At 51.5% G+C, this 11,940-nt stretch overlaps 2 protein-coding genes across 8 annotated transcripts in view; one reads left to right on the top strand and one right to left on the bottom strand.

The window, feature by feature from the left end:
• The window catches only part of NIP7 (nucleolar pre-rRNA processing protein NIP7), a 120,424-nt gene extending 117,837 nt beyond the window's left edge, over window positions 1–2,587 (bottom strand). For 2 of the 4 annotated variants that reach the window (XM_077888526.1, XM_077888536.1), the window contains exons 1-4: window positions 2,426–2,587; window positions 2,246–2,332; window positions 2,020–2,158; window positions 1,348–1,488 (exon numbers count right to left, since the gene is read on the bottom strand). In XM_077888526.1, the coding sequence (XP_077744652.1) occupies window positions 1,348–1,488; window positions 2,020–2,158; window positions 2,246–2,332; window positions 2,426–2,481 (423 nt within the window). In that variant the 5' untranslated portion in view covers window positions 2,482–2,587. Of the gene's footprint in view, window positions 1–19; window positions 1,165–1,347; window positions 1,489–2,019; window positions 2,159–2,245; window positions 2,333–2,425 lie in introns of those variants that run through there. The other 2 variants (XM_077888518.1, XM_077888542.1) reach the window with 2 other exon arrangements.
• Window positions 2,588–2,682: 95 nt separating this feature from the next.
• On the top strand, window positions 2,683–11,919 carry COG8 (component of oligomeric golgi complex 8). 4 transcript variants are annotated; one of them, XM_077888347.1, is made up of 5 exons: window positions 2,683–3,091; window positions 4,500–4,707; window positions 5,517–6,344; window positions 8,172–8,340; window positions 9,203–9,779. In XM_077888347.1, exons 1-5 carry the CDS (start codon window positions 2,709–2,711, stop codon window positions 9,487–9,489), a joined length of 1,875 nt encoding a protein of 624 aa, XP_077744473.1. In that variant the 5' UTR covers window positions 2,683–2,708; the 3' UTR covers window positions 9,490–9,779. The 4 variants fall into 4 exon arrangements, with proteins under 4 accessions (XP_077744473.1, XP_077744496.1, XP_077744491.1 ...); XM_077888365.1 differs by lacking the exon at window positions 9,203–9,779 and adding an exon at window positions 11,363–11,919 and having other exon boundaries at window positions 2,684–3,091; XM_077888370.1 differs by lacking the exons at window positions 8,172–8,340; window positions 9,203–9,779 and adding an exon at window positions 11,363–11,919.
• Window positions 11,920–11,940: the final 21 nt, after the last annotated feature.

Genomic DNA, 11,940 nt, shown 5'->3' with positions numbered 1-11,940 from the left:
TTCTTAAAACTTGGTAGAATTTTTCAATTTTTAAAAAACATTTTAATAATTTCAAAAATAATTTTGGCAGGCATGGGCAAGGATAGAGAAGCTGAATTATTTCAGTGTCTGATTAGCACTTTCTGTCTAGTCCAGTCAGGTAAATAAAGGTTTGTAAGGGAAATCACATTTTAAGAAATCACAGTGATGAAAATAACATTAGCCTGGGACCATAAACATCTAAGAAAAAGAATAAGAACCAAGATATATAATCAAACTATACTCACGAGATCCTATCCTTAGTAACAGAAATACCCAGTATATGCAATATAAAAATAATTCTTTCCATTTAATATGTAACATGAGCCAGGCACCAGGCTAAGTGCTTTACAAACATGATTTGTAATTCTAAAAACCATTCTTAGGTAGATGGTTAAAGCTGTTTTTTGAAAGAAAAAAAATAAGCTTATCAAGGTTTAATGATGCCTCCAAAGTCATACAGCTGGTAGGTGTCAGAACTGGGGTTTGAATCCAAGGTTTTCTTGCACACCACACAGCATCTACTATATAGAAAATTAGCAGAAAAAATTAAATTACTTTATCCAAATTTCATTTGTAAAATCTCACATGTGACCTACCATTCTAATATGGCAGTATCTAACTTTCATGGTATTAAAAAATAATGAAAATCTATTGTGGTCTTAGGAGTTTGGAAAATAGTGTTATCACAGATAACAATAAGCTGGCTATTCTTGTCCTCAGTTCGAATGACTTAGAACCTGTTACTCAAAACAAGCAGCCCTCCGATTCAAATATAAAACACAGTATTCTTTTTAGTCACAAAGATCTGAAACACTATTTTTGAGCCATTTCCGCATAAGAATCCAACCTGCATCGTCCGTAATAGTGAGAATATTAAACTAAGAAGTCCCTGAAGAAGTCACAGTGTTGACAAAATTCAACATGATGATGGAGCCTACACAGACACAGGAAACAAAGCTAGGCCCTTCCACACAGCCATAAGTCCTTGCGATGATTTCGTTTTAAGTCAATGTCTCTTCATGCCGCACATATTCCCCAATGTCTGCTTGATGAAATACCACAATCGCCATGGGGTCTACTTTCCTGCAGTCTTGTGTAGACTTTGCTGCCACCCCAAAACCCTGGGATTCAAAAGAAGAGACACTGATTCACTCGAGTCATTCAAAAGGCACGCATTGAGGGATAGAAATAATCAAGAAATGATCAAAAATATATAGAAATTCGAAAGGTGCTGAGAATTTAGTCTCTGAAGCGCACAGATTGAATATACATCCTTCTTGATTAAAAAGATGCTCGGTTTTTATAACAGCTACCATCTCTACTCACCAAAGGGACGTCTGCCATGGAGTACACCACCACTCCCTGGTACTGGCAAGTATTTTCAGTGATTCGACCCAGTCCCGATTTCAACACATGGTTCCCATACAGGAAAGACTGCTCTGCTCCAGGCTTTATCCACACTTTATACTAACAAAACAAAACAAAACAAAACAAAACAAAACAAAACAATTAAATCCAAGAGACCTTAGAAAGCTAACTGTTGTATCCCTGCAGATAAGCCAGCTGCTGAATTTGGGACTGATTTCTTGAAAGCATCTTAGGAGAAGAAAGAGGGATGGTCGGGTCATCTCAAATGGTTCACTCCCTCATCAGACCTGCCAGGCGGTTCTTCAACTCTACGACTCACGGATTAGTTACGAGCTCTTTTTCCGGATCCCACCAGGCTCTCGCCAAAGACACGGATCTGCTTTTCTTGAGAGCCGTCTGCCCCGGCGTTCCTCCTCCGCGGGCCGCAACTGCAGCGAGGCGGCCTCACGGCGTCCCAGCGGCAGCCCCGCCAGGCGCACGCAGCAAGCCCTGCAACCCCCTCACTTGCCGACACCGACCCGCGCACCGTCGGCGCCCGCGGCGGAAAGCTGCCCGAGGACCTGCCTTCCGACGAGGCCCCCAGGGCGGACTCCTTCCTCCCCAGGGCCGACGCGGTGCCACCCCACACACCTTGGCATAGGGTGCGAGGTAATCCAGGGCTGTGATGTGCAACCGGAATCTGTGACTCTTGGTGAATTTCCCGAAGCAGGTCCCCAGCGACACCAGCTTGTCCCCGGAGATGTTGGCGGCCAACTTCAGGATCTTCTCACTGAAGGGGTGAGGGGGAAGGAGGCGTCGACGAGGGCGGCGGGGGGCGCGTCCTCCCGGCCCGCTGCGCCCGGCGGCGCCGCCTCACCTCACGTAGTACACCCGGTCGTTGTGCAGCCTGAAACAGTAGGTGCCGTCCGGCCTGTCCACCAGCAGCTGGAGGTTCTCGCCGATGCTGAAGGCAAACGGGGCCCTGCGGTCAGCGCCCCGCTCCCCCACGCCCTTCCCGGCCACGCACGCATTCCCCTTCCCCTCCGCGCGCTCTTACTATTTCGCCATCTTCTCAAACATCACGCGGGTCTCCTCTTCAGTCAGAGGCCGCATGTTGCCGCCGGGTCGCAGCGCCGGATCCGCGGGCCCCGGGGCCGGAAGCGGAAGTCGGCCGCCGGCCCCCCTGGCGGCCCGGCCGTGGCTCCCCGCGCCGCGCCCCCCGCCCGCCGGCCGGCCGGGGAGGAGAGCCGGGCGGACGCGGCCCCCGGGCGGCTTCCGGCCCCAGGCTCCGAGCCAGCGCCCCCGCCGGGCCGGAGGGGAAGTGACGCTGCTGCCGGAAGATGGCGGCGCCGGCCACGGTCGCTTCGCCCGCCACGGCCTCGGCCGCCGCAGCGGCTCTCGGGGAGGTGGAGGATGAGGGGCTCCTGGCGTCGCTGTTCCGGGACCGCTTCCCCGAGGCCCAGTGGCGGGAGCGCCCCGACGTGGGCCGCTACCTCCGGGAGTTGAGCGGCTCGGGGCTGGAGCGGCTGAGGCGCGAGCCCGAGCGCCTGGCGGAGGAGCGAGCGCAGCTGCTGCAGCAGACGCGCGACCTGGCCTTCGCCAACTACAAGACCTTCATCCGCGGCGCCGAGTGCACCGAGCGCATCCACCGCCTCTTCGGCGACGTGGAGTCGTCCCTCGGCCGCCTGCTCGGCCGCCTGCCCAGCTTCCAGCAGAGCTGCAGGTGCGGCGGGCCCGGCCCTCGGGGCTTGTAGCCACTGGAGTAGCCGACGCTCCCCTAGCGCTTCCCCTGGGTCGGGCTCTCCTCCGAGCGTTTAAAAAATTCCTTTAAACCGCGCGCCTGCTTTCGAGGTAGGTGCTGTTATGCCCATTTCGTGTATGAGGACGTTGGGACAGCCGAGGGATCGTCTAGGGGCACGGCTGGTAAGCTTCCAAGTCGGGGGCAGCCCCGGTGGCGCAGCGGTTTGGCGCCGCCTGCAGCCTGGGGTGTGATCCTGGAGACCCGGGATCGAGTCCCACATCGGGCTTCCTGCAGGGAGCCTGCTTCTCCCTCTGCCTGTGACCCTCGTACGAGAGAAGCCGCGCAAAGCACCTCCACTGGGCCGGACGTAGCTGACCTTGCACGTCCCTGCCGTAGTCCACACGCAGGCCGGCCCAGAGCTTCACGGATGGAAGGCTGACCACAAAGTCTTTCCACTTGGAGCAGTAGCAATTATCAAAAAGTCTCTCCTTTTACTTATTTATTTAGATTTTATTTATTTATTCATGAGACACACACACACAGGCAGAGACAGGAGGAGGGAGAAGCAGGCTCCACGCAGGGAGCCCGACGTGGGACCCGATCCCTGGTCTCCAGGATCACACCCTGGGCTGAAGGCGGGCGCTAAACCGCTGAGCCACCCAGGGATCCCCGAAGTCTCTCCTTTTAAAGCCACATTCTGCCTCTCTAGATCCTTAGCCTGTTATCATTAATTCTGCTTTTCAGCCTTTAAGGATAAAAGTTCAAGTTTTGAGTCCTTGGATATTTCCTCCAGAATAGGTGGGGGGGCCTCATAAAGCAGGTCTCTGCAATTATGGAGAAGTGAAGACTGGAAATAAAAGTTGAACAGCAGCCTAAGAGACTGAGGGAACTTGAGGGTAAGGTTGTAGCTTCTGAGCTGGTTAGTGATCACAAAAAAAGTAGCTAAGATTAACATGTGCGTCAGGTTCTGTGTTAAAGCGGAAGTCGGCTGCCAGCCTCCCTAGCGGCCTTGCGGTGGCTCCCCAGGCCTGCGCCCGCGCCCCCAGCCCGGCGGCTGATGCTATATACATCATCTTATTTAATCCTCCCATCCTTATGAGGTGGGTGCTAGTACTATTTGACCAATGAGGAAAAAGTTCAGAGAGCCTGAGTACCTTGCCACTGCCAGTTAAGTGGCAGATCTGGGTTCACATATTTTTATTGTTAGTTGTGTGATCTGGGACAAGCTGCCTAGCCTCTCTGGGATTAAAATTGCCTCAAGGGTAATAAATAGTACTTACATCACAGGTTTGGTGTGAAGATTAAATCATAGTTCACCATAAATGCTTGGTAATTGTAGCTAAGTTTTGGATGTAGAGCAGTGAGCGACCAATATTCTCTTGTTTACTAGAAACTTTGTGAAAGAGGCTGAGGAGATCAGCTCCAACCGCCGGATGAACACCCTGACTCTAAACCGGCACACAGAAATCCTGGAAATCCTGGAGATTCCTCAGCTAATGGATACCTGTGTCCGGAACAGCTATTATGAAGAGGCCCTGGAGCTCGCGGCCTATGTACGCCGACTGGAAAGGAAGTACTCCTCCATCCCTGTCATCCAGGTAGCCAGACTGCCCCCAGAGGACTGGAACTCATGTTCTTATAATCAGTAATTCTGTGGTCATCACTGAACCTTCAGGCGGAAAATTTAGGGAAACTTTGCATTTTTCATATTGGTTTCTGCCAGCCAGGCAGGCTTGAACATGATTCATTCATGCAAGTGATAAGTAGTAATCACCTGCCAGACACTGACCTAGGTGCTGGGGAGACAATGAGACAAAAGCAGACAAGGCCCCAGCCTTCATGAATGTAAACTGACATTTGATAAATAAATAATATGATCCTTTCAGATAATGGTAAGTGTCTAAAGAAAATAAACTAGGGAATGGGTAGAAGACTAGGGTGAGGTACCCCAGGTAGAGTGGTCAGGAAAGGTTCTGCTGGAGAGATGAGACCCAGATGAGAGGGAGCTGCCCATACGAAGATGTGGGGAAAAAGCAAACCAGAAAGTGAAAGGAACAAGTATAGCAGACTGAGGAGGGAACAAGTTGGGAGTGTTTAAGGAATACAAAGATAGAAAGAAAAGAAAGGAAAGAAAAATAAAGACAGGCAGTGCGACTGGATTGCAGTGAGCAAGAGGACAGTATTGGGGAGCAGGTGAGGGAGGAGAACCAAACGGCCTGTAGGCCACAGTGAATAATTCCAGCTGGCCACAGCAGATGAGATCTTTGTTGGTTAGCCTGTAACATCAGCTATGTCTTCATGTATCCAGAAAGCAGTGGGCATGCTGATCACTATTCAGGGTAGTAGTGGACTGGGGTCTCGGAAGTGTCTTTCCCAGTGTGGTGTGACTGAGCCCCTATATTGTCAGGGCATTGTGAACGAAGTGCGCCAGTCCATGCAGCTGATGCTGAGCCAGCTGATCCAGCAACTAAGGACCAACATCCAGCTCCCTGCCTGCCTCCGTGTCATTGGCTTCCTGCGGTGCATGGATATCTTCACGGAGGCTGAGTTGAGGGTGAAGTTTCTTCAGGCCCGAGATGCTTGGCTCCGTTCCATCCTGACTGCCATCCCCAATGATGATCCCTATTTCCACATCACAAAAACCATTGAGGCCTGCCGTGTCCATCTGTTCGATATCATCACTCAGTACCGTGCCATATTCTCAGACGAGGACCCATTGTTGCCCCCTGTCTCAAGCGAGCACACTGTGGATGAGAGTGCCATCTTCTATGGCTGGGTGCTACAGAGAGTGTCACAATTCCTGCAGGTGCTGGAGACCGACCTTCACAGGGGGATAGGTGGTCGTCTAGACTCTCTGCTGGGTCAGTGCATGTACTTTGGGCTGTCCTTCAGCCGGGTGGGGGTTGATTTCCGGGGCCAGTTGGCTCCTGTTTTCCAGCGGGTAGCCATCAGCACTTTTCAGAAGGCAATTCAGGAGGCAGTGGAGAAGTTCCAGGATGAAATGAATTCCTACACCCTCATCTCCGCTCCCGCCATCCTGGGCAGCAGTAACCTGCCTGCTGCCGTGCCAGTCACTCAGCCGGGGACCCTGCAGCCACCCATGGTGCTCTTAGACTTCCCACCCCTTGCCTGCTTCCTCAACAATATTCTGGTTGCCTTCAATGATCTGCGCCTCTGCTGCCCTGTGGCCCTGGCACAGGATGTGACGAGGGTCCTGGAGGATGCCCTTGCCAAGGTGAGCACATACTGCTGGCTCTCTGTTGGGGCTTTCTTTGGTAACAGGTGGCCAGACTTTAGCAAAAAATAAGCCAGTCCATGTGATAGGTGGTTGCAGACTGAGGCTTAGTGGGGTTTTGGAGATTTTTCTGATTGAGAAGCTCTGGTTAGTCCCCCATCATGGGACCTAGAACAATTCATGAAGTGGCTCACCTGTAATAATGATTCAGTAGTGTATTAGTTTTCTACTGCTACATAACAAACTCCCACAAACATAGCAGCCTAAAACAACATACACATACATTTATCATCTTCTAGTTTCTTTGGATTGGGAGTCCTGGTTCCTCTGCTTACGATCTCACAAGGTTACAGTCAAAGTGTTGGCCAGGCTGCAGTCTCATCTGAAGCTTGGGGTCCCCTTTCAAGCTCATTCACGTTGGCAAGTTTCTGTTCTTTGCTGTTGTAGGTTTAAGGCCCTCAGGTCTTAGAAGTCACCTCACGCCAATGGAGAACGCCAGTGGCGTTCTTAAACGCCAATGGAGAACAGTTCTCCTGTGTGAGTCTCTTCTTTTAGGGAAGTCCTTAACCCTTTTTTTAAGAAGCTCATCTGATTAAGTTGGGTCCAAGGATATCCCTTGATTAATTCAAAGTCAACTGATTAGGGGCTTTAATTACATCTGCAAAATCCTTCACCTTTGGATTTTATATGAGTTAGAAACAAGCTACACATTCTGCCTCTAATCAAGGGAAGGGATTACACAAAGGAGTGGATGCAAGGGGATGGGAGTCATAAGAACCATCTTAGGATTCTACAGACCTAAGAAATACAACTAATGATATCGTGCACATTTTTACATATTTAAACCTTTAGATATTGGGATGCTTCTTACAACTTATGGTATCTTATAATTGCCGTCAGCCAGGTGGCAGTTGTGACGTGGTTATATAAAATCTTTCTGGGCCCAGATCTCTTTCTCTTGAGCTTGGTCGCTCTCATATCTCAAGAGTGTACTTTTTGCTTTAATAAACTTTCCCACTTGTGTTACTCAAAAAAAAAAAAAAACCAAAAACCAAAAATCTGTTAATAGCCTCCTGTAAGAGGAAGAAAGCATGAGCATTGAAACTTTGTAGTCATTGAAATTCAGGGATTGGTAATTTATATATATATATATATATATATATATATATATATATATATATATATAATAACTTATATAGAATTTACTCCACGCCAGGTTGTGTTCATCATACTTTATACCTATTAAGACTTGATCCTCGCAACCCTAAGATTAGATCCTGTTGCAGGCCCCACTCTATAGATAAGGAAACTGAGGAACAGAGGGCATGAAGTGTTTAATCACTTGCAAGTCACAGAACCAAGTGGCACAGCCAGGACTTGAACCAGGAAGTGTAGCATATCCCCTGAGAGGGTCTGTGTTCTTAACTCTGTCACTAGGATATCCATCTATAATGTCAGTTAGATTGCTCTGTAATTTGTATGTCCCCCATCATGGGAACTTCTTTTCTGTGTTCTTTTATAATTTTCTAACAGTCTAGCTTCCTGGAACCTCAGAGGCCTTACTCAGGAGAAACCTTTTATAGTTTTGCTTCATTTTTCTGGATCCAGTATAGTTCTGGTCCAGATCATGTAGGAATCAAGAAACTCTTGCTGCTCTTGCACAGGAACTGATAAGTGTGCCAGTAATGGAACAAGTTGGGTTTGGGTCAGAAACACACCAGACAAGTGACAGAGTTGTGGGGAGCGGCCACAGTTCTAAATCTAAACAAGACAGTAATGCAGGGTACTGTTTGGTGTGACTTTCCTCATGGTGCCTCCATCTTCTAGGTAACCAAAGTGATCCTGGCCTTTCACCGGGCAGAAGAGGCTGCTTTCAGCACCGGGGAGCAGGAGCTCTTTGTCCAGTTCTGCACTGTCTTCCTGGAAGACCTTGTTCCTTATTTAAATCGCTGTCTCCAAGTCCTTTTTCCACCAGCTCAAATAGCACAGACCTTAGGTAAGAGAAAGGAGGGGAAAGAGCTTTTAAAACTACTTTTATTGATATAATTCACATACTAAATAATTCACCCAATTTGTTGTTTTTTTTTTTTAAGATTTTATTTATTTATTCATGAGAATACACAGGAGAGAGAGAGAGAGGCAGAGACACAGGCAGAGGGAGAAGCAGGCCCCATGCAGGGAGCCTGACGTGGGACTCAATCCCGGGTCTCCAGGATCACGCCCTGAGATGTAGATGGCGCTAAACCGCTGAGCCACCGGGGCTGCCCAATTCATCCAATTTGTAAAATTGTTTTTTAGAAATTATAGAGCGATATACAGCATTACCACCATCCAATTTTAGAACATTTCCATCACCCCAGAAAGCTCCCTCCCGCCCCGTGTAGTCACTCTCCAAGGCCCACTCTTAGCCCCTGGGGACCACTAATGTGCTTTCTGTTACAACAGATTTGCCTTTTCTGGACATTTCGTATCGATGAAATAATACAACACGGTGTGTATCTGGCTAAGTGGAGGAAGCACAAAAGAACCACATGTTGTATGATTCTATTTATATGAAATGTCCAGAGAAGGTGTTTTAAAAAGCTTTTTCCCAGTCTGCCTTCCCTTCCCTGTGCCACCTCTCCAAGCCAGGGCGGGGGTACAGAGCTCCCAGCAGGGCAGTCACTGGGTCACACACACAGTCATACAGGCTCAGGGAGGCCACCCTCCACTGTGCTGTTCCGGATTACCTTCAGTCTCGCGTGTTTACTGTATGGAATATATTGAAATTGTGTCCATCACATTTTTCCCTGGGACACATCGGCATTTAAATTTACTGAAACGTTATTCTGTTTCACTTTCTCTGCCCCCCGGGTTAGGCGTTCCACCCGCTCAGCTCTCCAAGTACGGAAACCTTGGACATGTGAACCTCGCCGCAGTCCAGGAGCCTCTGGCCTTCCTCCTGCCGAAGAGAGAGCTGGTCCTCTGTCTGGAGGACAAGGAGCTGGTGCCGGCGCCCCCCGCCGAGTCGGGCCTGGGCCCGGAGGCCACGGCCGCAGGGTGCAGTCACCCTGACGGTGCGCAGGAGCCCGCGGGCTCGGCGGAGGCGCCTGACGGGGACACCTCACCCGCGCCCCAGCCCCCCGCGGCGTCCGAGGGGAGGTGAGGCGGGACTCGCGGGGCACGGGACAGCCCCGAGGGGAGGCTGACAACGAATGAGAGGGGGAACCTCTGGGTCCCGCCTACACGTGGCTGATTATACAGTAAGAAACCGAATTCTGCTCAGCGGTTTAGCGCTGCCTTCGGCCCAGGGTGTGATCCTGGAGACCCAGGATCGAGTCCCACGTCGGGCTCCCTGCATGGAGCCTGCTTCTCCCTCTGCTTGTGTCTCTGCCTCTCTCCATCTGTCGTGAATAAATAAATAAAATCTTAAAAAAAAAAACAAAAAAAAAAAAACGGAATTCGCAATGAGGCTGTGACGTCACGGAGGCGGGCTGCGCTCGGCGTCCCGGAAGGCGCGCGCGATCTGCGCGTCCCGGCGTCCCCCGCGGCGGGAGCGCCGGCCTACGGGAGCCGGGGAGGGCCGCGGCGGCGGCCGGGCGTCTGCGATGGGGCCCGGGCTGCTGCTGGGGCTGCTGCGGGCGCGGGCCCCGCCGTGGGCGTGGGGAGCGGCGCGCGGCGGCGGCCGGGCCTGCAGCTCCGCGCCCGCCCGGGACGGCCTCGAGGGTCCGGCGCGCCAGCGGTCGTACTGGCGCTACGTGCGCCGCCTGGTGCGGGGCGCGCCCGAGCCGCCGTACCCACACGTGTGCCAGGTCGGGGACCCGGCGCTGCGGACCGTGGCGGCCCCGGTGGAGCCGGCGCAGCTGGCGGGCCCCCAACTGCAGCGGCTGGTGCAGAGGCTGGTCCAGGTGATGCGGCGCCGGCACTGCGTGGGCCTGAGCGCCCCCCAGCTCGGGGTGCCGCTGCAGGTGCTGGCCTTCGAGTTCCCCGAGGCGCTCTTCCGCGCCTGCGCGCCGCGCCTCCGCGAGACCCGCCAGATGGAGCCCTTCCCCCTGCGCGTGGTGGTGAACCCCAGCCTGCGGGTGCTGGACAGCCGCCGGGTCACCTTCCCTGAGGGCTGCGAGAGCGTCGCCGGCTTCCTGGCCTGCGTACCCCGCTTCCAGGCCGTGCAGATCTCAGGTGCCGGGGAAGAGGGGGGTAGTGGCGGTGGCCTTGGGGTGGCTGGGCAAACGCGTGCACCTCTACCCCAGCCCACGGAGGCGGCGACCTCGGGTCTCGGGCAAGTTTTCGGAAAGCTCCGGTTAAGGTGCAGACCTGTGGAAGTGCAGGCTCCTGGAGTGGATGTGACTCACGACTGACCTATGGGGATGGAGGCTGGGGACAGCAGAGCCAGCTCGTCTGTGGCGTGTAGCTTGGGCTGGGAACGTGGGCTAGTTTCGATGTTACCTGCCACCAGGTCCCCTGCCCTGTGCCCTCTCACTTGCTGTCTCACGCACATTTACTGTTTAACCATTTGGATCCCTCTTGGTGGAAGGGCGGAAGTGGGGCCCAGCCTTGCCTGGCCCAGGGTGATAAGCCATTCCTGGTTTGTCACACCACAGGATGTTTTGTGGAATGGGATTTGTTGCCGGAGTTGAGAGGATTGTTCCTCTTGAGTAAGCCGCTTGGTCCAGGTCAGAAAGTAAACGGTATCCCTTTATCTTCCACTGTACCAAGTTGAAATACTTTGAGAAACTGAAGTAAATCAGCAGGACTTCAGAAATGGGAGGACTGTTGAGAAATGAAGCACCTTAGGAAGACCCTTTCTCACCTCAGACCCATTAGTAAGTCCTGCAACCTGTCAGCATTAGAACCGCATGGAGTGCTTGGTAGTGGGCAGACTTGAGGCATCTTTTCTGGGAAGGACAGGGGCTGCTGTCTACGTTCCTTTCTGATGTTGCCTCTTGTGAACAGGAACAGCCAGAGGCAGGGAAAAGGTAAGGAAATTAAAAATGACCCAGTTAAGCATATCCTTACCCAGGCTGTAACTTACTTTGCAGGGCTGGACCCCAAAGGGGAGCAGGTGGTGTGGCAGGCGAGCGGATGGGCAGCCCGTATCATCCAGCACGAGATGGACCACTTGCAGGGCTGCCTGTTCATTGACAAAATGGACAGCAAGACATTTACAAACATCCACTGGATGGAGGTGAATGATTAAAATTTTCCTGCTGCATCTGAAGATTCTGGAAACCAAAACATAAACACTTGGGCTTTGAGCTGGGCATGGCTTGCCTGATATCAACTTATATTGGCTTGGCTCTGACAGAAAACAATACATTGCCACACCAAGCTGGAGGAATAGATCAAAAATGTTTGCCTTGAAATCAGCCACGGACAAAATAATGCTTTCAACTTGAGAAGAAAATGAACCCCCCCAAAGAGCAGACATTTCCCAATGATTTTGTATGGTAATAAGTGGGGCAGATAAATAACCACTCTTAGTAGACATGATTTCATAGCCTGTATAATCTACCCCAAAGCCAAGATTTGTAATGACATAGTCCAAAAATAGCTGACTTTTGTTTAAAAATGCAACTTAAGACTATGGTTGACCATCTTCACTGAGTTTTTATTTTTA

Source organism: Canis aureus, chromosome 3, assembly GCF_053574225.1.
Source record: "Canis aureus isolate CA01 chromosome 3, VMU_Caureus_v.1.0, whole genome shotgun sequence".
Classification (NCBI taxonomy): Eukaryota; Metazoa; Chordata; class Mammalia; order Carnivora; family Canidae; genus Canis; species Canis aureus.
This window is presented reverse-complemented; position numbering and strand designations above follow the sequence as displayed.

What these genes read in the sequence shown, in the direction of transcription:
- COG8 (XM_077888347.1), top strand. Translation starts at nt 2,709, where the DNA reads ATGGCGGCGCCGGCCACGGTCGCTTCGCCCGCCACGGCCTCGGCCGCC. An exon ending in CCTCCATCCCTGTCATCCAG is followed by an intron (nt 4,708 to 5,516) that starts GTAGCCAGACTG and finishes CTATATTGTCAG; the next exon opens with GGCATTGTGAACGAAGTGCG. An exon ending in TCAAATAGCACAGACCTTAG is followed by an intron (nt 8,341 to 9,202) that starts GTAAGAGAAAGG and finishes CCCCCGGGTTAG; the next exon opens with GCGTTCCACCCGCTCAGCTC.